The 27207-nt window shown below is 35.2% G+C and overlaps 1 protein-coding gene across 1 annotated transcript in view; it reads right to left on the reverse strand.

The window, feature by feature from the left end:
• The window catches only part of LOC140158904 (adhesion G-protein coupled receptor V1-like), a 122152-nt gene that overhangs the window by 93308 nt on the left and 1637 nt on the right, over positions 1–27207 (reverse strand). The window contains exons 2-21 of the mRNA XM_072182173.1: positions 25630–25807; positions 24775–25023; positions 23896–24000; positions 22575–22688; positions 20929–21961; positions 20021–20334; positions 18804–18918; positions 17588–18336; positions 15371–15494; positions 14043–14300; positions 8914–9046; positions 7999–8225; positions 6879–7075; positions 5836–5998; positions 4761–4978; positions 3961–4220; positions 3007–3221; positions 1827–2065; positions 963–1364; positions 252–381 (exon numbers count right to left, since the gene is read on the reverse strand). Of these exons, the coding sequence (XP_072038274.1) occupies positions 252–381; positions 963–1364; positions 1827–2065; positions 3007–3221; positions 3961–4220; positions 4761–4978; positions 5836–5998; positions 6879–7075; positions 7999–8225; positions 8914–9046; positions 14043–14300; positions 15371–15494; positions 17588–18336; positions 18804–18918; positions 20021–20334; positions 20929–21961; positions 22575–22688; positions 23896–24000; positions 24775–25023; positions 25630–25803 (5419 nt within the window). The 5' untranslated portion in view covers positions 25804–25807. The remainder of the gene's footprint in view (positions 1–251; positions 382–962; positions 1365–1826; positions 2066–3006; positions 3222–3960; positions 4221–4760; positions 4979–5835; positions 5999–6878; positions 7076–7998; positions 8226–8913; positions 9047–14042; positions 14301–15370; positions 15495–17587; positions 18337–18803; positions 18919–20020; positions 20335–20928; positions 21962–22574; positions 22689–23895; positions 24001–24774; positions 25024–25629; positions 25808–27207) is intronic.

Genomic DNA, 27207 nt, shown 5'->3' on the forward strand with positions numbered 1-27207 from the left:
AGTTGAGGGCAAGCAAACATCTTTTTTTTTTTGGCCTAATTACAGTGATGATGTTTCAACATTTTTTAGAGGAATTTAAAACTGATTTACATTCTAACATCAAAGTGTCATGGATTACAAAAAAGGTTACATTTCATTGAAAGAGACTTCAGTTACAAAACTTAAAATGGAATTTACTGCTGTTATTATTAGCTTTACATGCATCAAATGTTTCTGCATGAAAAATACACATTTTCATTTTAAAAGCTTACCTCCTCCTGTTGGGCTGGAGAGCTGTACTTGAAATATTTTGTCTAATTCTGCAATGTTATTATCCACAATAGTTATGTCAATGTAGGCAAAGCGTTGTTGGTCTGCGAAGCTCAGTGTACCACCACCACTCTTTAAATCAAAATAGATATATGCATATTAGAAAAAAAATTTAATGTGACCAGATTTAGTCCACTCAGGCTAATGTCTGCAAATACAAAACTGAGATATAGCCAGAGATAGGTTACGGTTATAGCTAGTCATAGTTAGACTATGAACATGTAAAAATGTTGTAACTTTACAAACCAAATCAGCTATAAATATGGGGTTTAGACTGATAAATAGGAATTATTTACTTCCTATAAACCTGACAATAACTCAATTTTGAAAAAAAATGACTTTAGCCTGAGTGGACTGGATCGGGTCACAAATTCAATATTGGTTTCTACATGTGATGCGATCAAAAAGTGTGCCCTGTGTGTAAGATTAAGATCAAGTCTTCAATAAGGTGTGTATGAATTTAAACTGGAATAGCCAAATAGCATGAACAGCAAACGGATAGATAAATGCATTTTTGTTACATAATGATTACATTATGTGTAACATGATAAGAGTTTCTATATCCATAATTTAAGATATAAAACTTAACTTCACAACAACATTATAAAGTGTTAAATTTGTGAATTGTTTCATATGATGCAATGACAACTTACCACAAAATCTATTGGTTCTTTACCAGCAGACACAGCAGAGCCATCTATAGTTCTCCATTCCATGGTGACATCTCCCATAAGCCCCTGGGCTCGGACCACCAGCAGAGTCAAGACTCCAATCTCTTCAGGTACTGACATCGTCACCATCTCATAGGCTGGTGGAATCAATGGGTCTCCTGCACTTGGTGGTGGGTCAGTTGAGAACTGGATAAGACCTCTTGGGAAGTCGCTTGCAAAGATGGTAATATTATTAACATTGGCTTCTGGATCTATGCTTGCTCCGCTTGTGATGGTAGACCCGATAAGACCGTCATCGGAAAGAGGTAAATTAGCGAGGAGCATGATTTCAAAGTGCTCTGTGTCTTCTGGTGCCATGTCATTGATGGCTGCAAATGTAATCATCTGAAAACCCATATATAATTTGTATGTAATTGTAAATAAGTTTATGAATGAAATACTATTAAAAAATATCAGAAGTAGATATTTATCTGAATAATATTAAATCAAACACACTCTGTCATAAGTGGGGTAACACTGTAGGCTGGCTATGTCTTTGAAGTATTTAAATAGTGGATACTTCTTGAAATAAAAGTTTCTGGAAATCTGTCTACCCGTACTTCTTTATGCTCTTTGCCTGCCTAATTTTAAAACAGAATATTTATTTGACCCATTATTTATTTTCATCTTGAAAAATATAGAATTATGTATGTTTTACTTCTTACCATGACCCTAAAGTCTTGTACACAGTATAGACAGGGCAGTTTGAGCCACTTATGTATTAAATGTACGGTTTTCTGAGGTTACGGGTTACGGTTTGTTTATTAAAAGGGAAAAATATTTGATCAACTTGATTTTGCCACTTACATTTTCTCTGATCCCATTAGGAAATACAATTTCTCCACTAGCAGTGTAAAAGTCTTCTGTTGCTAAGATACCGGTTTCTTTATGCCGAATTTCCCATGGTATGGTGACTACGCCCTCGTCACCACGATAACGCATGATTGGACATTGAAATTGTACATCTTCGTTAGATGATGCAATGTTTGTAACTAAGCAGTGACCATCAAAACCAAATAATCCATTAGCATTATCACTCTTCAAGACTGCAAAATATATAGCAAAGAAATATTACAATACATTAATAACACAGTTGAACCACCAAAAATGGCATTTTTACAATATGCTTGTTTGTCCTACATGATCACACTATAAAAACTTCCAACCTGCTTTTCTCCTGGGAAAATACATGCATATTCTAACCTATCCTGGCCCACATACAGTATGGACTTCATATTTCTTTTTTTCTTTTGATTCAAGTTTGAGATTAGGCTTCCAAATATAATATTTGAACAAAAAAATATAAAACAATGATTGGCTTTGTTAAAATTTTATTATGTTGTCATGGCATTTACTTTGTACCTCATGTATTCAATTGTTAGAAAGGATTGAAACAAAGGAAGAAATAATAAATAATTAAACAAACATATTTTTTGTTTTAAAGTTGAGTTAGGCAAGCAAATATTTTTGTGCCTACCTAATATATTACACCTACAGTGTATAATATCTTTTCCTGCTTAAATAAAATATTTACCGTGTTGTCTCTAATAAACATTTTTTTTTTCTTGCATATTTTTCCAGACATAAGTACAGGGGTTGTGAAGGTTCTACTGTAATCCAACATAGGTGAATATACCAGTACTTGATAATGGTAAGGGGGCATTTATTAGAGGGGGAGCGTTTATCAGAGACAATACGGTATATGATTTTGATTCACAACACATATTTTGTTACTTTGTACTCAACCGTTTGGAAGACATTTACCAAATAAAGATGAGTCAATTTGAAAATTGAGTCAAATGCAATGGCTGGATGTGGTGGCTTCCAGGCTTGATCTGCATCAACCTACATCAATGTTTGGGGGGGGGGGGGGGTTACGCAGATCCACAGTTTTGGCAATTTGAAGCTAAATATTATTCTGTTCAACTTGCTGCTACTGCCCTGATTTGGGATAGGCAATGGTGGATCGAATAGCATGTGCACTTACCGGTGAGTAATGCAGTTGCCTCTTCACTGTCTACAACAGCTCCACCATTACTGGAAAGCAGATTCACTGTGAAGACCTCGTTGCCTTCTTCCTCTATGTCTTGTAATGACGACACAGAAATTGTTGCTGTCGTGACTCCTGATTCAAAGGTCACATACCCTGATATAGGGGTCACATCTGTGCTGGCTGGTATGTTGTAGATCTCATCAATTTCACTGTTTAGATTTTGGGATAAAAATACAACAGATGCAATTTTAGTTTTAAAAACTTTGCAACTTCTCAAACTGATTGTATTACATTGATGCAACTTTTTTGTTTAAAACATACCCAGGACTGAAGTCAACATGGCCTGATTGTTGTGTTATGCTAACACTACTACACTTCACCTGCATGTTTGCTATGCACTGCTACAGTAGCAATAGCTACAGTTCCAGCTACGGTGACACCTAATGACATCACACTGGACAAATTCCATTCACTGCGAGAGGAGATTTGTGAATGTGAATGCAATGGAGCAAATAAATTTGGAATCAATACAGCATTAGTTTGCTTAGAATTGAACAGGGCACCTGTCTCATCATATTCCTCTAATACCTCTTTGAAAGTGACAGAGGTGTCATCAAATTTATACATCTTCCCAGTATATAATAGTACCTGCACTAGAGGAGTACAAATATCTGTACCAATGCCACAGTCAAAGACTAGGACATAAATACGTATCAACCAACAAATTTGTTCTTTTTCCCATATTCTGTCTCTCTGTCTATACCACAGAGTTTTTTATGTGAGAACTTATACCCCATATAACCACATGTAATGCTATAGGAACACTGCACAACGTAATATAAAATTGAAGATTTGCCAGACAAAAGGCGAGACAATCTGTAGATACACTGCTGCAGTGAATTACAGAGAATATTTAATTATTTTTAAGGCCGAAACCAATCAACTTACCCTGGTTGCAACATCCTGCTAAACAGCCTCACATCTTGTAATAATCCAACATACATCTCAGTCCCAGGACTTAGACTTCCAACATATTGTATACCAGGTCCATCTGTACTAGCTTGTATCATTGGGTTTTCACCAATCTTAACTCCATCCACGTAGAAGGAAAGTTTGAGTGCTGTGTTGTCCACGGTAACAAGTATTAGATGCCAATTGCCATCGGCCAGGTTACTGCCATCGTATGTGATTCCACCACCAATATTGGTCTAGAATAGACAAAAACAAAAAAGATGCTAATAACAATTTCATCATACATGTATAACAACCATTGACAAGACATTAATTTTGTGAAAATACAATGCACAAAGCTTCCCTTTATCAAACAAATTATGTGTGCAAAAATACCCACTTATACAGTACTCTGTGGACAGCAGGTGATAAAATTTTGGCGACTCACTTTGAATCACTAGATCGATTGATGCTCTACCAATTGAGCTATTGAGTCAGATGGGGAAGAGCTATGATGTTTTTATTTATACACCTTCAGTTCAAAACCTGCTCTCTATCATTTTCTAATCCAAGAAGCTTAAGCAGTTTTGGAGATCACACAGTAATCAAATTCAAGATGGAAAAAGAAAGTAAAGCTATGCGGGAAATTCATCACGTCTCCTACACAAGTCTCAACATACATAAATGATAGCCAGTGAAACAAGTCACTGACCATCCAGGATTTGGAACTGGGACCTTCACATCACTAGATCGATGCTCAACCACCTGATGATGAGGAAGATCAGTGATATACTTACATATGTTTCTGTAGAATATCTACACTCTAGGTATGCATTCTGTGGTCCTGTAATCTTCACCTTCAGACTGTAATAAGCTTTTCCTTGATTTGATGCTGCCACCTTGGCCATAATAAACCCATCACACTCATGGTATGGTTGTATCCATGCACTAATAGATAACCCAGAGCTACTATCATCAGGTAGATGGTACATCTCAGGAACAATCATATAAGCACCTGAAAATGGGAGATGCCAGGGTGGTAAAATACTTTTATTATACTTGCATTTTAATAACTGCATGATATGTACATAATGTTGTTATACTCTGTTTATTGTGGCAAAAATTAAGTTTTCATTTTATCCAAATAAGTATACTGGGTCTGGACTAAAGCTAAGGTAATTTACTACATCAGAGTCCACACCACTATTAATACATTTCCCTACAATGCAATTTTCACAACTATAAGTCAACTGGTTGCTTCAAAAGTACATTTTATTTAAAGACCAAGATCTAGGTAGCCATAAAAGATGAAAACAAGTGTACAATGAAGACTAAAGGTTTGAGGTACAACCTGTCAAATGAGATACTTATTTGTGCAAACTTGCATTTCTAAAAACCTGCAAAATCATAACTTCAACTCAAATAAGACTTATTTATGATTTGATAACAAATATAATTTTTCTCAATTTGATTGGGGCAATCGCTGCCATTATCAACAGGCCCAATTGCTCTTACATCGTCTTCTAGGTTACTTGATTTTTTGGCATAGACCCATCAGTTGTAGTATATCTTATCCCAAGAGAACTACCTGCCGATTGGCCAAAATGAATATTGTGTCCAATTTTGAACCAATCAAGGAGGGTATTATTAATAAGATCATCTGCAAATGCAAGTTTGACCATAAATAGTTAAAAGCCTAGTCATAATTGGCAATTGAAATGAGTATTTCAAGTTATCAACCAATCGGAAATGCTGATAGATGACCAGTAGTGTCCAGGGGGTTAAGTAGCACCATAGATGAGGAGTGCCATGGGAATATAATTTTCAATGAAGTATGAATTTCTGCAGTTTGTTTACAACAATTGTACTCACTTCCCGACCCACTGAAAGAGATCACTTGTGTTCCTGTATGAGGGCGCTGTGCCCCTGGTAATGGCGTCACACCGCTGTCAGGTTGATATTCACCAAGAAACAGCATGTCTTCTACCATAGGGAAAGTACCGGAGACGGAGTCAGTGAAGATCTCCCACACAGCCTGTAAAAAGTAGATGTAAAGGTTAAATTATATTACTGATATCAGTGAAAATGTTGTTATTTTATATACATTTTGCTTTAATATTCTGCATACACAATAAAAAGTAGATTAGTAAATTACGTAGTGCGTAAAATGTGTCCCTGCCAGAGGGGTGATTCTCGGGCATTTATGGTCCATAAAAAAATAATAATAAATTAATATTTTTGCAAAATGACCTCAAGTCCCATTTAAATTCATCATTTTGGAGAAATCAACAAAAGAAGCCAAGAGCTAACATTTTAACTTTTTCTGCATAAGACAGACACGCACACCCCTACATCAGAGCTCCCTTTATAGTCCCCTTTCCCAATTGCGTTTCGCAGGGACAAGAAAAAACACTTAACACTTTTTTCATGAAAGCATACTATAGAAAAATTACTTAATTTGTGTACATCGTGGAACATTCAACTATGCTTGTTACTGCACGACTAATCATGCGAATACACAAGCATACAATGCTGCTCTACGCATCCATATATGCAAGGTTATCTGCGTACAACAGCTTACTATACACAGCCACGCAAAGAGTATGTTCCACAATGTACACAAATTAAATAATTTTTCTATAACACTGCAAGGCATGAACTTGTTCCCTCACACACCAAAGCTGAGCACCTTATTGATTGCGCTATCTTGACATACATACACACACATAGACATACAAATAAAGAACAAACTACACCAATATTTGTAACATTTGAAGTAAGCAGCATCAACACATGAACTAAGCATGAATCAGTAATTAAAGTCGTTTTCATGTGTTCAAATAAGACTGAAAAGGTTTTAGAGGACCATTTTAGTTGTATAGTGATGCAAACTTGTGGGTCTTCTTGATACTTACTGCTACTTTTCCATAAGAACCTTTGCTTCTTTCCACTGTAAATGTTGTCCTGGTTGAGCTCCCATCACCAGGGTTAAAGTCTTCAGCAACATCTTTTTCAAGAGAAGATGTTGGAAAGATGATGCTACCATAAGGCTGGTCATTCTCACTGATCTGTACTGTTGCCATGATGGGATCCAAATCTGACAATCTACCACCTAAAACAAAGATATGATTGGTAATTTTGTGGAATGCAAGTATCTACCAAAATATGATGCTGTACTAGTATGATCTTATGTTGCATACTCCCTTTGTCAAATACAGGCCTTTAGACATCGCCTGCTTAGGATTGTACCTCCATTAACAGATTTCTTTCATACTTTTTGTCTGTGAAACTTGAATCCTAATAATATATGTGATGTGATCAATCAAAACAAGTCGGATGTTGGGAATATTGATCTTGAGATATAGGTAATAATAGTATTCATCTTCATTTCTATTTTATTGTTTTGAGCAACGCTAAAATGGCCATATTTCTGGAACCATAAGTCTAATAATGATGGGGTCTTCAGCAAAATAAACTCAAAGAATGGGTCATGTAATGAAAACTTAAAACTTAATTTTGATAGACACCAGGCTCATTTAGCTTGATCGAATCACATATATGTGATTCGATCAAGCAAAATCAGTCGGAACTCGGAAATATTGATTTTGAGATATAGTCAAACAAAGGAAATATTTGCTTTTGTTTTCTGTTGTTTTAGAAACTCTTTAATAGCTCATATCATTAGAACTGGTTGTTCAATTTCAATGGGGTTTTCTGCAAAATGCAGCTTTGTAAATGCTCTTTATTATCCTATAAGAAACCGAAAATTTAATATTTCCAAGTTCTGACTGATTTTGCTTGATCGCATGAAATGTAAAAATGTAAATGGAATCCAAATTGGCTTAATTGAATGACATCAAGGAATATTGGCACCCCATTTGCCGAACAAGCAAGCTACAATGCATGACTCTGCCAAGGACTATTAGTTTAATACTAAAAGGCTCCACAAATGAACACAGGTGTCTTGTCTCTCTTACACAAAATATTTTTAACTAATGAATTCCACATTGCATAAGGAACAAGTACCAATCTTACCTCCATCTGCACTGGAGAGTACAACATCATAGAGTTCCACAAATTCAGGTATCCCATCAGCCACAGTGGTAATGACAAATGAATTCTGGGCTTGACCTTCCACATAGTCCATGTAACCTCTGACCAGTTCAAATTCTTCACCTGCAGGTACTGGATCAGTTGTACCATTGTAGAAGATCTCCCAGATGACACGCACTCTACCAAAGGTGCCTCTTTGACGTTGCACTCTGAAAAAAAGAGAACACAAAGTCAAGGAGCTAATGCAGTTGCCTGTACTTTTACATCGAGTTTTATAGTCAAGTCTCTGGCAATGAGCACTTGATTTTTAGTCAGAACTAAATCAGACATTTTGGTATGATGTGTAGTATCCACTTCCTTATTGATCACTCATAGGAAACTATAATAAATGTTAAATAAATTCAAATCTATAATAAAAGTTATATAGATTCAAATAAAGATGTATAATACTTTAATCAAAAAGGCTTTCCCTCTTCCTCAATGAAGGGGCAGGCACAGGACTTCAGCAATCTGAGAGTAAGCATCCTAGTCACTTGACTTTTAGCTATCACTGGGCTTGTGTCATCTCATATGGTCTCTGATTAATAGGCAACTAAAAACTTGATCTGATAAGAGATTCTACAAACCTATATTTTTACCATTACCAACCATCGTTTAGAGTTAACTCATAGTATGTTATAACAGTATACGCTGATTTTGTTGGTAGCAAAGAGAAGAAACACAGTTCAAGGAACTTTTCCCAAGCCACATTCACAAGAGGAAACTACAATGGAGTGCTCATCATAAAAAGGGTGAAATAAGGCTCCGAAGGTGACAGTGTTGGTGTTCCACCAATGAATAACTTTTCATGTTTGTTTTCCTTTTTTAATCAACCCAAGCTTTCTATCAGTTACTTACTGGAATGTGACAGAGTTTCCTTCTTCCTCAATGATTTGTGTAGTTGGTTCCAAGAAACTGAATACTCCATTAGGATCATCGTTAGCATAAACGTAAATGGTTGCTATAGGAGCTCCATACACCACCACATCACCTGATAAGTAAATACACAAAAGTATTAGCATTGTATACTGGAGGTGTTTAGCAGACATTGAAGATATTTTTAAGCGGTAGTTACTATGAATAAACAATCACTCTAAGTATATCTCGAACTAAAATCTTCTCTTATATTAGCATAACTACAGATACCCTCCATTTTAGGGTTAAGGTTTGGGATACAGGTTGTTTAGGGTTAAGATTTAGGGTTAAGGAGGGGAGGGTATTCTATAGTTATTCCTATATTTCATTGTTGTTTAAATGAGAATTGGAAGCAATAATACTAATTAATATTTAAAATATACAGTAGTCTTGCTATATTATATATCTACACCATGGTTGAGGAATCGCATTAGTACTTATCAAATAGTGAAATAAATTGCCAAATATTCCAACATGCATTACATCAAATGGACTACAAATACCGTACATCCACATGCAACAGCCTACACAGCATTCCTATATTCATTTTATTTACAGCCATTTTGGTTACAAGTTGTACACTTAAATCTAATCATGTTTACTTCAAATTCTCTAAAATCTTTTAATGTACTTCCGTATTTGTTGCTATATTTAAAAGCAATATTTTGTACTATATTTACCATAACACAAAACAACACCTGTTGTCTGTTTCCTCTGTTTGAATAACTTTTGAATGTGAGCATCTAATTGCTATTAAAACAATATTTTCCCACTATGGGTAATCAGCCAGATGTTAAACTACATTTTTGTTAGATTTTATTAATTTGTTATGTCATTATTAATAATCAAACCTAAAAGTAAAGAAGAGAATTTTTAATGGTAGGGGGAATTTACTAGAACACAGCAATGTAGTCATAAGTAACAGGAGAGTAAATTGTGTGTAGTTGTACATGGAAATTGTTGGATTCCAGCAGTTGGTGTTAACAATAGTTATATACAGGTCAGGAATAATTAAAATACCAATATCAAGAACAGAGCTAAAAACGAACAGAAGATATATCCAAAACACCATTGCGATTTGAACCCTGATTTTCCCAAGTGCACATCAGTTTCATTAAATTATGTTACCAATTATTTTGTTACCAGTGAGTAACTCACAAACACTATCATTCTTTATGTTACAAATGATAAAGAAAGAGAGGGAGAAGGAAAAAATAAGAAAGCAAGAAAGACATAATAAAAAGAAAGAGAGAATGAAAGATAGAGAAAGAAGGAGAAAGAAAGTAAGAAAGAAAACAAGCAAGCAAGCAAGAAAGCAAGAAAAAAAGAAAGAAAGAAAAAAAAGAAAGAAAGAAAGAAAGAAAGAAAGAAAGAAAGAAAGAAAGAAAGAAAGAAAGAAAGAAAGAAAGAAAGAAAGAAAAGAAAGAAAGAAAGAAAGAAAGAAAAAGAAAGAAGGAAGGAAGGAAGGAAGGAAGGAAGGAAGGAAGGAAGGAAGGAAGGAAGGAAGGAAGGAAGGAAGGAAGGGAAAATTAAAATGAAAAAATACATAAATGGAAAGAATAGGCACGAAAAAAGGAAAATTGGAGAAAGACAAAAAAAGATGAAAGGAGGCACCTGAGTAAGAAGAGCAGCCCCTAATTGGGAGTAAGCAATGTAAAAAATAGAGGTGGTTAAATCCCATATATTTTATGAGCTTTGACAAAAAGTCATATTTTTTAATCAAACAGATTCACACAATGACCCAATTCTCCATTTTGCTTTTTTGGCAAAATTTGCACTGGGAGACCCTAATTAACCCTTAATTTGTGGACTTCTTGGTTATCACTAACTAAGTCTTTAAATTTGAAGGTTCCATGTTAACACCTGTATCCTTGCTAAGAGTAATACCCCCTCCCACCATATCAGACATTGAAAAGGGAATGGGGAGAGCGGAAGAGAAAAAGAGAAACCTGAAAATAGCATTTATGCCCAAGAAATTTGACTAGTATCATCAGAATTATATCTATATCTCGCAAAGCAGGCATGACAAAGTTAAACAGAAATACACTATGCTATTGCTATGCTATGATAATGCTATGCTATTCTATACTATGCTATTGCTATGCTATACTATTCTGAGAAAGGTAAAAGACAACCATGCAAATATAGAGGTAACAGAAATCAAATGTGGAGCGAGAGCAAGAGGAGAAAGAGCAAGACAGAGATAGGTGAGACAAGAGCGAGAGAGAGAGAGAGAGAGAATGAAAATGAGCAAGAGTGGAGAAGAGGGCACACTCAAATGTGGAGAAGGGGACAGCAAGAGAGAGAGCGAAAAATAGCAATAGTGAAATAAGAGAGCAGAAGAGAGCAAAGGAGCTTGTATAAGATTACTAGTAATTAGCTTGAATGCATTAAAGGGAACATAGTTCAAAGTAGAACAAAGCTAGCATGGTTTTAACAAACATACACACATATACACACACACGGCCACCTCATGCTTTATATTATCTTACTCTGATTAAATTGAAAACCTTGATACCCATCTTCATATGCTTTATGTACAAATGAGGAAGGAAGGAGATACAAAAATGAAACAAACAATGACAAAACAATACAAAGTTATTAAACAAAATTGAAATCCTTGCACCCAAAGGAAAAAAATCTATATACTCAGCTACAAATCATTCCCTTATGCCACTGTGATTAGCTGCTACTCACAAGAAAAAAAATACCCAGGAATTCATGATCAGGAAACCTATATATTTTTCAAATCTTTAAGCTGACAGCTTCAAGGTTAAAATATTTATTGCATCTAGAGTATATTTAATGTTTTCATATACATTGTACAATTTAATATTGTCATATGTTCTTATATGTTTTCTACGAAATCTAGGATATTTCACTAAAGTGTTTGGCAATGCAAGGTTTTGAAATTTATATATTTAAAAAGATAATTTTGATCTGAAAGAGTACCTATAATTTGAGTCGAAACTTTGAGTTTTTGAAATCAACATTACATATTATGGATTCCCAAGAGCTTGTCAACTGTACTTACCAAAATACTTACAATATATTAACTAAATCATCTCTTAATATAAAACTAAACTACACAACAACTTGGGGTGCGTAAAACTGAACCAATGAATCACAGAGCAATATTCTTTAAAGTATATGTTCACTATCACCACTACATGATGAATAATCTAAAGATCATCCCAAAATGTTTCCCAAATATTTACACCTAAACCAAATTCAAGCTTAGGAAAAAGGTTCTTTTTCACACTTACGTGCCCCGAAAGAGTACACTGTAATAGCAGTATATGACAAAGCATTTTAAAACAAAAATGAATTGATGCACAATTGCATAACCATTTAAATAAATACAGTATATGTGACGTGTCATGTCAAAAGGAGACACTTTTGGGCAGGATTGAAAATGGAGAAATAGCCACAAATCTACCCGGGGGGTAATTTTTTCACAATTTGGGTTTGTTGCGAATTTGTGATGTTATTAATGTTAAAAATATTATCTGATAGTTTCAGAACAGAATATAACTGGCATCTTGTATTGTTTGAGACATTTTTCAAGGTAATTTCTATTCTCAACATTGTCAATTATATTTTTAAAGGCCGATATTTCAATTACCAATTTTATAATACCATAACTTACGAACTCAATATCTTTGCTTAGGAATGTCCGATTTCATTGGGGAAAACGGCATTGTGTAGTAAAATATCTCTATATTTAAGATATGTAAAAACCTCAAAATTGATAACCTGCCCAAAAGTGTCTCCTTTTGACATGACACATCACATATATTTGCATGTACTAAATGTCAATTTATCACATTTCGTAACAGCTGCAACTTGCCCTAAAATAAAGCAGAAACCTTCTGCAAGGCAATTCAATTTCTACGAACTATTCATTCTATGTTAGAAATGGTATTTAAAATGATAATGATTCTGAAATGTGAAAGATCAGTTCTATGTTATAGTTATTTTTCGTCATCAGAAATGAAAATAATTAATCAGCAATTGTCCACATGACAGTTATGCAGGTGTTAAAGAATTGGCTATTCCAGTTGAATTCTATACACCCCCTATGGAAGACATGACCTTATCTTCCACACATGGAGTGTGAATGTCAAATGGGGTTATCTGGGTGACTCCCATTTGAATTCTAAACCCCTGTGTGGGAGAATAAGGTTGTGTCTTCTACAGGGGGTATATGGATTTCATCTGGAATAGCCTGATTGATTCACTGTGATATGAAGAAAGCCTAAAGGCATCTACATCAGATTATGAACATTGATGTGCTGCCAAGTCTTAACACTGATATTTTAATAGACTAGACATACTAGGCATAATGAACATACGAAGACTTTCAAATATATTTGATGATTTATTCTTTAAAATAAATATACATGTACAGCTCTGGGGTACAACTTTTCTTACTCAATATATTGACAAATTAAATATTCCTTAAAAGATGCAATATACTTGTGATGATTATAATTTGGGCCACTTTGACCTAAATAATTAATGATGTGGGATATTTGTGTGTCTGGTTTCAGGGTTTTGGGTGGGGTCCCTTTGGTTGCTTTTGTGTATAGTGCTAGAGGTACTTACACCTGTTTGTCATTACCACTGATATTTCATAAATATACTAGAAGTAAATATATTTTCATTTCATTGTAATGGGTTTTTTTAAATCTTTGATGTGCAATATTTTGTATGTATTTATGTTTTGATGGCTATATTGTATACCAGTGATAAAACTTAATTCATAAATAAACAAACAAAAGCAACATAACTAAAGAATTATTAAAATATAAGAAAGGTTTTTAACACAAATCTCCACATACATTATGACAGCCAGTGAAAAAATTTCATCCAGGATTTGAATTTGGGTCTTTCAGATCACTGGAAGCTCTGCTGGCTTTGCTAATGAGTCAGGTGGAAAAGAGCAGTGAAATTAATTATTAAAAACTATTTCCCACATATGAAAAGAACTTGGAAATTGGCATAGGTTCATAAAACAGTTTCTACATAATGTACTCAACCTGTTAACATGTTGAATTCAAAATACTCACCAATCGGATTAAAGAGTTCCACTTCAAAGTATTCCTCTATCTCTGGATCACTGTCATCTAATATGGTCACATTGATAGTCTCAGTGAAGACTCCAATGCCAAATTCTAGTGTACCTTGTAATGGGACAAAGTCTACTACATCTCTGGCTGTACCACGGACTGTGCGATAGTCTACAGAAGAGATGGAAGTGCCTGTGCCATTACGTCGAACGGTAAATAGAAGGGAGTCGCCTTCCTCAGCAGATTGAATGATTGGCTCTGTAAAAAGAATTAGTGCAATTTTTGTAAATGAACTTTTATTTTTTCTTTCAACATTCACATTAGACAAGTCCACAATCATGTTTGTGTGTGTGCATTAGGGCTCAACCGATATGGCATTTGACTACCGATCCGATATCCGATATCGATGTTGTAATATCGGCCAATATCCGATCCGATATCGGTAAAAAAAAAAAAGAGGTAAACATTGGTTAATACTTTGCGTATAAAGGATACATTTTTTGGAATTGTTTGCATTTTTTTTTTCAAATTAAGTGTGAATGATTCAGAATAAGTCCAGTGGCTCTCCAAAATTGCCCAAAACTTTAACAAATTTTAAGAAAATGTGAAAACAAATTTCAGGCCAATATGATATCCGATCTGAAGGGGGAATTTATTATTAGAGAACATGAGGCATATCCTCAAGTAGGCCAATCTTCAAAAGGAAATGGATGAGAGGAATAATCATGAGCAGTTAGACATGTACATGATGAGTGATGATTATGTGCATGTACATGTATGTGTAAAACCACCCAGGAATAATGTAATGAAAAATCAGAACATATCTTTATGTGATATTGAATCTTTTTTAGCAAATTCTCCTGAAAAAGCTTTACAATCATACCAAATGTTACTATTGCAAATATACAAATTCCACAATGAAAATGGAAATCCTTTGTATTTTGTTGGTTTGTTTACTGAAATGTTCACCATCACAGTATATGTCAACATCAGCTTTGTAAAATTTCCAGCTCATTTGAGTTGGATGGTCCCATATGGCATTTAAGTGTGCATTTGTGTTTGTGCATGTATGCGTACATACACATGTTCGCATGCATTCAACTCAATTATGTCTTCAATTACCTGCGATTAAAACTGATGTGAAACAATCATGTACTCTACGTGCGTTTCTGAAACAAATATACTAGATTAATTCAGCTATTGAGAATGATTCCCCTTTTATTTGGGTTCTTTTATCAATATGATGTCAGTTTTTTTCATCAAAAATACTTTATGGATACTGTTTAAATGACAGAATCATTCTTCTTGGAACTTTAAGTCATTATTACCTTCAAAGAAAATAGCATCATCATTTTTGTTGATATTGAGTGTAGCAACGACATTGGTTCCAAGACGACCTCCTCCTCTTACTTGTGTAAGGGTTACATAGAATGTCTCGGCTGCTTCAGGAATCTGAACAAAAGAAAGAAATAATTGACAATTTAGCAAAACTATGGCAAAAATATACAAATATAATATGAAAATGTAATAAATAGGATGTCAGGTACGTACAAATGGTGCTCAGGGGCATCGCTAGACCAATATGATTCGGGGGGTGTACAGCATGTTTTGCCGACGGAAATATTTTGTGAATCTAAAAAGTGGGGGGGGGGGTGGAGGGTAGGAGTCAAATATTTTTTCGACAATATTTTAGAAATTTAGTTACTACTATAACATTCACAATAGGTCTATTACGTAACAACAGCACAATTGCGTAACACATTAATCTAAATATGACTTGCAATTTGCCGACAATCACATAGCTTTGACTACATTTGCGGACAATCATATGGTTTTGACGACAACAGTCAATTTTTGCCGACAAAATTGTGTATGGGGGGGGGGTGTCACACCCCCATACTCACCTCTAGAGTCGCCCCTGATGGTGCTAAAATATACACTATTTGACAACTCCCATTGAAAATGTAAATATATGTTTCTGTTTGTAAAATTTGAATAAAAATTAATAATAAATGAGCTTCATATTTTCCCCATGAATTTGTTAAAAATTGGAAACAAAAAACAAATTTATAAATAAAAAAAACCATGAATTACCCTATGTTGTATTTAAGAAAGTTTATAATATATTTAATTACTAAGATAATATTACAAATACAAATATATATATATCATATTTAGAAATAAAATTAATACTTTACTAAATTGAAACCTATATACTTTAAAACCCATATTAATAATCCACTGTGTAGGACAGAAAATCAATGGAGGCACGCTATACTCTGTTGCCATTGGCAACCATTCAACAGCATATGCTACAGTTAGTAATGTAAACCACCACACCCAGGGCTGTGCATATTGCAAGTTTGAATAGATGATCAATTACTACATGTAATTACTGAGCCTTGACCCAGCTTGTGCATAGGCATTTAATAAACACATGGATCATTATAATATTTCAATAAACCTGTTGAATTGATGCAGTGTATGAAGTGTGTATCATACATCCGAGGCAAAAATACAAATGCAGCCAGTAAGAATTTTCATAATTTATACAATCATTTGAAATATGGAATATTGAAAGTTTAAGATCTGTATAAATTGTACTCTCCCAAGATTGGTGGCACTTGTAAATACATCTGTGTAAACTTCTCATAATTAATGTTGAATTAAAGCCATCCAAATTATTTAACCACATTCCTCCCCCTTTTTTCATTTATTTACAAATGCAGAAAAATAATAAACAAATGTTTGGGGTTTTATCCTGGGTAGCACACCGATCAATTTCATGTGCAGTTGTCTCAATATAATTTTAAAAACAAATATTTGCTCAATTGCCAATTTTGATAGATCTTGAATCCTCAAAATGTCAAATTCTTTTAAAATCAAATATTGACATTCAAAATAAGAATAAAGAACATTGCAAATTGACAAAAAAATAATCTAATAAGTTATTTCATTCCATATTATCTGTAAATCATACTACATTGTAATATGGATCAACATAAAACAAATCATTTTAATAACAAGTACTACATGTACTTCTTTCTTGCATGATAAGGTCAAGAAAATACTCTATATTTTTTTCTTTCTTTTTTTGTTGTTGATTACTAAGCATGGCAAACTCTACTGTTTGAATCAATTAAGGCTCAAAATATGAAAAATCAGACAATTTTGGTGTCAAAATGAATCAACTAAAAGTACAAAACAACTAAAATGTTGAGCACAAGCTCGAAAATACATTTTTTTTAAACATCTTCAGAATGCAAAATTTGAAAAGAAAAAAAAACTTTTTCAGAAATGTCCAAAAATAGGGTCGGTATTCTTTTGTACAGTAAATAGAAAAAAAAACACCTTTTTTCCGATTTCCAATTTTTCCCCGATTTTTTGGCCTAAGCTAAGAACATATAAATGTCTCTGTATAGCTTCTAAAAGTGTGATTTTTCTAACAGGTGATGGTATCTTTCATTGATGGATGTTGTACTAAAAGGTCATAGTACTTAATTTCATAGTTCACATACAATTTCACAACAAAAAGTAATACTTACATCATCATCAGTAGCAATAATATCAATATATCGTAAAGTGTCTCCATTGTGAAATGTCAAAGTTCCATTAATAGGTGATAAGTCGATGGATGATGTACGAGGCAAAACCTTCCAACTGACTTTAGGTTCACCAAATAAACCTGCCGTTCGTTTCACTGGAAACAAAGCCTGGTGACGAATATCCCCTATGCTTTCATCAATATATCTGATTGTGGGGTTCTCGTCAAATTCAAATACCCCATTTGGATCATCGCTTTGAATAATGCTAACATTAACTTTAGTCCTTGATCCAAGTTCACTTGGTGGGTTTCCGTAACTTTGGAGCGTTAACACAAATCCTTCTTGCAATTCTGGTATTCCGTCAGCACTTGCTGCGATGAAAATTGTCTGTGAAGTCACACCAGGTGGGAACACAGCAACGTTAGGAACACCAAAGAATTCTCCTCCATTGTCACCCTCTGCGTACAAACGCACACTCCTCGTTACAAGACTACCCCCTATCCGTACAATTGTCAATTCAACAAAACCGCCCCCTTCCAGCAGGAAGTAAGGTCCTACAGTCAAAGCGTCAAATTCAAAGATACCTCCTGGTTTGTCATTTTCTGAAATGATGATGGTAGCTCGTGTGTGACCAGCTTTCAAGATTTGATTTGATGGGACTATTTCAACAAGATCTAGTTTTAATGTTTCCTCAGTCTCCGCTATATCATCAGGTACTATGCCCACTGTGAGAGTAGCTCTTGAAGCACCTGTAAGACAAAAATACATTGAACGTGTTAACCCTAATGCCATTAGGTGCTTTTTAGTAAGGAGGGAGGAAAGAAGGAAGAAAGAAGAAGAAGGTACAGTTTTGAACCACAGGTACTAGACACATGACTGGGGATAGCATGCCACGGGGTGAACCGTGAACCTTGGCCAGCAAAGTTTTCTGTACCATGTGTGTTGGCATTATGATGCAATCAGATCATGCGAGATATTTGCGCTTTTTTTGCAGTTGTTTTGAGGTTTTTTGATATTTGTTTGTTAATTGGTTACAGTTAATGAATAGTACATGCCTTGGAGTTTATCATCTTTATAATATGTTTCTTTGTAATTTGACAGTGATCATGACAATGCATGTTTCAAGCTTGGGGTATTATTGATAACCCTAAAAGTTCAAGTTGTGTACAATTTATAAATCTTACAAATATTGTAATTCGAATTTAATAATATATACCTGACGGAAAGAATACTTGTCCATATGTAGCAGTGACATCTGCTTGATTTCCTGTCAATAACCAGGATACAGTAGCAGTGCCAGAAGTTCCTTGTCTTGTTAATGTAAATGAAACCTACAGTATAAAATAGAAGAGAAATCAATTGTGTTGTTAATATTTTGTGCAAAGTTGATCAACTTGATAAGGGCACGGTGGCTCAGTGGTTATGGCCTTGGACTCATAATCTGAGAGCTTGCTCGACGTGCGTGGGTTCGATTCCCCGCGCCGTCCCACCACCGTGTTGCGCCCTTGGGCAAGGTGCTTTGCCTCGCTTGCCTCACCCCACCCAGGTGCAATGGGAAGCTGTTAGGGGTAGTCACAGTCGTTGTACTGATGAACCCTGCGCCACTTATAGGCTGCAAACGACATATCCTAATGACGGTGAAATAAATGTAAAAGTGCTTTGAGGCTGTTTACAGCATAAAGCGCTATATAAATATCTACATTTATTTATTTATTTATTTATTTATTTAACTTGCCAAAGGTAATCAGTAGAGTGGTCAGCACTAAGAAACAGGGGGTATAACTAATAGTGTTCAACAACCATGTTCCTAACCTCAGAAATAGGAGGACTTTGCACTACATGTATGTTACCTGACACATGATCTACATTTTCCATACAGGGAGTGTGAATTTCAAATGGGTTTACCTGGATGGGTGACTCCATTTGAAATCTACACCCCTGTGTAGGAGATTAAAGCCATGTCTTCCATAGGGGTGTATGGATTTCATCTGGAATGACCCAGTTCTTCATTAACTATGAGTCTTGCCTTTACCAGCTGAGCACTTCTACCATAGCGGAAGTTAATTTTGACATCCTTAAATAAAAACGAAACCTTTGGGTTTTTTATGCTAAAATTTTCATAAGTTCAATGCAAGTACATGTAGAAAGGTGAGCATATCTAAAAATGACATTTGTGCCATGAATTTCTTAATTCAGTATCAGTAACAGGGTCCGGGGTTTTCGATCATAACCTACATATTCTATCAAAAATATTGATAAGTTGGTCTTACGTTTTGAATGTCAAAATTAAATAAAAATTAAATCACAATCTTGCAAAAACTAAGGATCCAAAATACTAGCAGTTTTTCTAATACTGGATAACTTGACGTCTCTGTGCTTTGAATTGACTTTTTGTTGCATATTTTTAAAGAAACAAATCAAATTCCAGCTTACCTGTAATGGCTGTGCATTTTCCCCTTCAGGCTCTTCCACAGTTACAGTTAGCAAATCACTAGATGTATCAAACCCTATCTCCCCATTGGCCATCTCACTGGTTACTCTTAGTAACACTATAGGTTTTCCACCAATCACAGGGCTGCTAGGTGGTACAATAGTTTGAGGGCTTCTTAGTTCAACATTGAGGATGGTGATAGTAAAAGTAGAGTCGAGACTGAGGAAAGCATCAGGTTTTATAATAATTTCAAATCGGTGGATGACGGACCCATCAGGTATGATGGTTGTTGCATATCTGTCCATGTCTAAAACATCTGAAATAAGAGAATGATAACACAACAATAAAATTAATGACAAGTAATTTCTCTTTCATATACAGCACTATATAACTGACTGCAAGAGAAGAGGAAGTGCGTATAACTCTTGGGAGCCCAAGGAAAAATGTTTCACTGATGGTGTATATAAATGTTCACCCCTTTTTGGTTCCATGAGACTATGGAAGTATAGGTGGATTGAATCTACTTCTAAGGGGACAAACCAAAAACTCAATGATGTCCTATAAACAAAATTCTTTCATTAGGAGGCTGACCCCTTCCCTCAATGAAACATAAATGTGAAATGTTGAAAATGCCAACCCAAAAGGTCAACATTGACCAATAGGTTTTCCTCAAACATTATCAGATTCCAGTTGAAATCTATACACAATTACACCCCCTATGGAAGACATGACCTTAATCTTCCCCACAAGGAGTGTAAATTCCAAATGGAGTCACCCATTCAAGTAACCCCATTTGAAGCTTACACTCCCTCTGTGAAAGATTATGGTCATGTCTTCAATAAGGGGTACATGGATTTCAACTGGAATAGCCCAATACGACATGTAAGAGCATGGCAACTTTTATACTTACTACTTATATCTTCAACTGTACCATCAGCAAGTGAATAGGTAGCAGTATAATTGACAAGAACATCCCCTATTGACCCTTGACCTCTGGTGATGGCCAACTGAAGTTTTCTTGGTGACGTATCACTCATAATACTCTGATCTGTATCTGAAGAGAACTGAATTACACCATAAGCATTATCACTGTCTGCAACAATGAGCGCTCCTTCAGTATATCCTGATACTCTTGCTCCTCCAGTGACACTATCAGAAAGAAGCCTAATGGTGTAGACCTCAGCTTCCTCGGGTAATGTGTCATGTTCAATCAAAATTGGAATCGTTTTTGACATTTGATCTTCCACAAGAGTTACTAACCCAGACACAGGTTTGACATCAGTACTGACTGGCTCTGTGTTTGAATCATTGCGTACAATTTCGTACATGACAGTAACTGTGCCAAATGCACCACCATTTCTTACAACAAAAAAGGCTTCTGTAAATGATGAAGTGTCTTCGTTTATCATTACTAATGGTGGCAATCCAGTTCCCGAGACTGTGGCGGAGTCTAGCGAAAGCACACCATGTTGGTCATCATTAGGAAGAATAGTGACGGTTGTCCCGCTTGGGTTTGCCAAAACTCCATTACTACTTGGATTGGCTAACATAATCAAAATGTTTTCACCCAATTCAGGGATTTCATCCTCTAATATTGCAAAACTTATATCTTTTCTCTGTTCTCCAGGTGAAAACAATAGACTACCATTAGTTGCTACATAATCAATGCCAGGACTGGCACTCCCTGGTTGAAACCAATATTCTACACTAACGCTGCCAATCACAGGGCCTTCTGTTACTGATCCATCCTCAGTTAGAGATCGGTACACAGTGACCGTCACCGTTCCTTGGTCTTCGTGAAATGCATAGGTGGGTTGTGAAAATCTGAGAGGACTGTCATTTAGTGCGATTGTAAGCTGTATTGATTGTCTGAGGGGATCTAATGTTGCGCCACCAGTGGTTGAAACAAGACGTACTGTGAAAGTCTCATCGGTCTCTGGAATCTGAATAACAAAGAGAATACCGGTTATAATTTATTTTTTAATTTATCACAAATTATTTGAACAAAGTCATGTGAATATTTATTGGTCAGTAATCGGTATAAGATGCATCAAAATGCATCAAAACTACATGTGGGGGTGTGCATGTAGATGTGGGAGAGGGTCAGGCACATCACAAGTAGGGCACATGAGGCGGCCATGGGCACCCCACTTTTTTTCACTTTGTGCAATTTTGCACTGTTTTGAACTTTTTTAAAGCTTTTTTTGCAGCTTCGCATAACTTTGGGTGCCCCACTTTTTGTCACCTTACTATGCGCCTGGGGCGATGTTTTCTTATAGCTCCTTATCCTTCTTACATGTATACTCATTTTGTTAGAGTATATTTCACACTTCAAAATTCGACCTTATTTTAACTGTTCCTTTGTAAATACTCAATCAACATTGCACTATCATAATAAGCATATCCAAGGAGAAATAAAACAGTGTTTTCATTGACCAATGCTTATCTAAAGATGTCATTGGATCATAAAAAATAATATAAAGCATATGAAATTGAAAAACAAAGTAAATTTACAATAACACCAACGTGTAATGCAACAAAATTTGTCTGTTTTACCTCATCTCTTAAGATCATGATGACAAACAGTACAGTAGCTTCATCTTCCAACATGGTAATGGTCCCTGATGTTGGAGACACATCTTCAGATGCAGGATTTGGTCCTCCTTGTACCTGTAATAAACAAAATTGTGGTGTTTACCTTTTAACATTGAATAATTGTAGTGTTTATGTTTCCTGTGATTTATGTCAATAGTCAATAACATACCTATTCCTAGCCTCCCAGATTGTGTCCTTCATTTATTTCAAATTCGTGGCTGTGCTTATTTGGGTCGATCCTTCATGTAATTATTTCGTGTAATCTAATCCTAACTCTAACCCTAACCCTAACCCTAAGCCTAATCATAATCATAACCCTAATCCTAACCCTAATCCTAACCCTAAACTAACCTTAACCTTAACCCTAATCCTAATTTCGTGTAAAATTACATGAAGGAATAACCCTTATTTGTGCGATATTTTCTTTCCAAGGTTGCTGGCTCACAAATATTTTTAATGTTTTTCTAATTACTCTGACAGTCCTAAGTTTCCTTCTAGTTTTTATCAGCGCATGAATTTTTTTATGGTTTTGTACAAATTGTCACAGCAAGGAAACATGTAAATCACAAATATACAAGTTAAAAACAAAGTGTATTAAACAAGTTTTGAAATATGATTCTTTATTCTTTAAAAGCAATTAAAGAAATACATTTTGCCTGATATATAAACACACATCCATTGTATTGTATGAACCCCCTATATAAGACATGTCCTTAACCTCCAACACAGGAGGGTGTAGATTTCATAGAGTCACCCCATTCAGGTAACCCCATTTGAAATTGCATGTGTGGAAGATTAAAGATCATGTATGGAATAGCCAATTATAACTGTAGCTTTCACAATAACCCAGTGAATTTTGCTAAGAAACCGGAAATTAACAGCCTTAAAAGAAGTATTTGAGAATGATAACAGGTGAATATGGGGAAAGGTGTCATCTTTTGGGAAAGTTGGCATAAAATTATTGCTTTTCAATTTGCTCTGTTTTACTCATGGTTGAAAAAATGTATATAATGTGACAATCATGACCTCCACAGAGTCATACATGTATGTCTTAGTACAGGGCCTAAATTTCGTCTTGGTTTCCGAGAATCAAAATCCATCATAGTCACTGCACTTACTGTATGATGCAACAATGAGAGAAGTTGATTCTCAGCAACCAAATCTTCGAGAATCGATTTTGTGATTCTCGTTGAAATCTAGGCCCTGTAGTACCTAAACAGTGAAGAAGAACAAGAGCTAGATGGGGGTGTTAACTGGCCACTAATAAGCCAATTTCACTTACCTGGTATTGCACTGTTATATCTCCAAATAGACCTTTATCTCTCCTCAGTGTAAACACTACTGGTGTATTTAGAAATGAATCCTCTGATACCCTCATATCAGATGTCTTAAACAAACAGAAAAACAAACAAACTTCTTATAAATCTTACACTGTCAAAAGTGAGTTTGGTAATCTAATAAAACACAAGTCCTTGACTCAAAAGCTTAAACCCTTGAGCACTACCTGCGATCTAACATTGCCTCTGATTGGTCAATTACATGATATCTTCACTTTAATCACCACTCAGAATGGAGCTTTGCAAATATTTCGCCCTAATTTTTTTGTGTGGTGAAATTATTCTAAGAATGTTGCAGATTGGTCTAATTGATAATGAAAACTTCTTTTTGGCCAATCGGCAGGTAGTTCTCATGGGGTTAAAAAATTGAAATATTTTGCACTGCAGTATGATAATGAAGATATAGCCACTGCTGGTTGTACCTGTACAGTTTCCACAGTTTGAAATTTCTTTTGTGAGCTTTATTCTTCAAAGTCTGCTAAGGAAAGAAGCCGGGTTGACCATTGTGCAGCATCTAAAATTGCTCATGTGTTTAAAAATATGATACACACAGAACCTTCTTCCAATCAAGTGAGATCATTGAATTGGTTGTTAACCATGCAACAAAGCCAAGAATTGCTACCAAACAAAATACTGTTTTGTTTTATTAGCTACCTTGTACCAAAAGACCCCATTCACTACTTGATGTGAAAGGTTTAAAGCATAATTTAGGTTTTTATAAAGAGACAAAATTATGGTTTGCAGATCGACAATGCAAATAAGTGATTTTGTTTTTGAATAAACCAAGTGTCACAAATGATCCCCATCTTATTACATGTACTTACCACATCAAAACCAATAACACCAAAAGCATCATCATTAGCTGGAATGGTGACTACTGCCTGGGAGGGATTGACAATAATAGCATCACCACTGAAGACGGCCGCAGTAAGAGTGAAAGACTCAGCAGCTTCCGGGTCTATGTCATCATTAGCAAGGAATGCTGCCTGCTTGGTTTCTGACGCACTTTGGGAAAATAAAATGACCTGAGATGTACCGACAAATTCACTTCCTGCATTCTGGCCATCTTGAAACTGTAGAAACAAAATAATATGTATATCATTATACATACATGTACGGTAATACAATGTGTAAGCAGACATTTTATTGGTTTACATATTCAAGATCCTTGTTTTTGCATCATCAACTACAGATGCACGGATTTGACATGCAAGCATATGATATAATTTTTCCTGATAGAAAGAAACCAAAGAAAAAAGAGTGAGAGAAAGCAAGGCTAAATATAGTAAGTTGCACACATTTGAGTAATTCCATGTTAGGCAGCTCCCATTCTTGATGGTGCCACATCCCCATGCATGTACCCAATATTGTTTACCTTAAGTACAGCACCGGGAGAACGAGAGAGAGAGAGTGAAGATATAGATCCACAGAGGGGAGTGAAATAGAAGATACAGACAAAAAGGAAGAGATAGAGCAAGAGAGACGACATAGCAAAAGAGGGAGAGAAACAGAAGACAGTGAAAGTGGCAGATGGGGGAGAGAGGAAGAGAGACAACAGATAAAGATCAATGTCCAGCAAGAGAACCATAAGAGACAGGCCTGAGATAAAGACACATAAGTAACAACAATTAATTAAGAAAGAATAAAGGAGGTCAGCAATTAAACGTACGGTAACCTACCTTTACAACAACTGTGACTTGGGATGATGTCACCCCTGTTTTGCGTAATGTAACTAATCCTACAACTCCTTCTTCAATACTGATTGCTGTGTCTTCAAAATAAACCACTGCCTGTTGTCCTAGTATAGATGGTAGCACCATCAAGATGAGAAGTAAAAGTGTGTGTAATGGCATTGTGCTGTTGAAAAAACAAGAAAACCACTTCAGATTAGTAAAAATTTTAAAACAAAACTAACTGATGGTATTTACACAGATCTAGACACCGACACAAATCAACAGATCCAAAAATAATGTCAAATGTACCCCACATCTTGATTAGGCCAAAAAACATTGTTTGATTGGCGTAACCCGATCGACCTTAAAAATAGGCCCGACCTAGACATTTTTTTCTTATTTTTTGCAATTTTTTTTAATTAAAAAAAAAGACAAAAAAAAGTTCCAAAGCGTTTATCATTCACAGCTTAAAATGTGTGTAAAAATAAATAAATTGCTGACCGACCTACCCTATTTTTTTCATGTTACGCCAATCAAAACACAAAAGTGCTGTCAAAAAATTTGTCATTGATAAATAATTTGTCTTCGAAATGTCATTTCTTGAACAAAGTAAAAATTTAAAAATTTGCTTGTTTGGCTAATTAGCCTGTGAAGTTTCCCATTGGGAAGGATCAGAATAGACATATAAAACAAGAAACAAAAGACCATCTTAAAAAATGTCATCGAGACCATCTTTGAAAACATCTGAAACCGTAAATAATAAGAGCCTCACTGATTTTTAAAGTCTGGATAAATGAGACAGGGCTCAAAATAGATGAGGGCAAAAGGCAACCCCCCAAAAAAAATCCTGGCTCAAAAATTAAATTATATACATGGGGGTAATATTTTTAGAAAATAGCCCATGAAATAAACTCTGTTGAGGCATATGGCAATAAATAAATGGGGATTATGGTTGGGTATCCTATTTAGCCCTCAAAATCCTGAAATAGCCCAGGATTTTATTGATGTTCTCTTTCATTTTTCTAAGTCTCATCAGTCAAAATTAGCTAATTAATAATTAATTAATTAATTAATCAAATGTGGCATAAAATATAGTTACAAAGTGAAATTTTGTGTTTTCCATAGTGGCGTATCGATCATACACCAATTTTTATAAACATTTTATATTTTTAAAAGAAATATCGGCAAAAAACATTGCATGTCATACATGTAAGTGGCGTACACCTCGCTACATGTCATTTAGGCCTAGTGATGTATCGGACATACGCCAAGTGGAATGAAGCCGACAAAGGGATATTACACGGCGATCCAGGTGGCATTGTGTTTTGCGTATTATCCATAGTGACGTACATACTAGTTTTGTACTTATTGTTTTCAGTTTGCCAGCAATATTATGTATTTATTTCTTTTGAAAAATATATAAAAATAAAATCTATTTAGTTTACTACAGAAATTCCACATGATCATTTACAAAATATGATGAATGTCTGATTTACACAACTCGATTTTAAATTGGCATTTCTTCAAACCCGATTTTCTTGAAAAGTTGTTTATTTGCGGTGCCCCACTATACACCACTATGGA

The sequence above is a fragment of the Amphiura filiformis genome, chromosome 8 (genome assembly GCF_039555335.1).
Source record: "Amphiura filiformis chromosome 8, Afil_fr2py, whole genome shotgun sequence".
In the NCBI taxonomy this organism is placed as follows: domain Eukaryota; kingdom Metazoa; phylum Echinodermata; class Ophiuroidea; order Amphilepidida; family Amphiuridae; genus Amphiura; species Amphiura filiformis.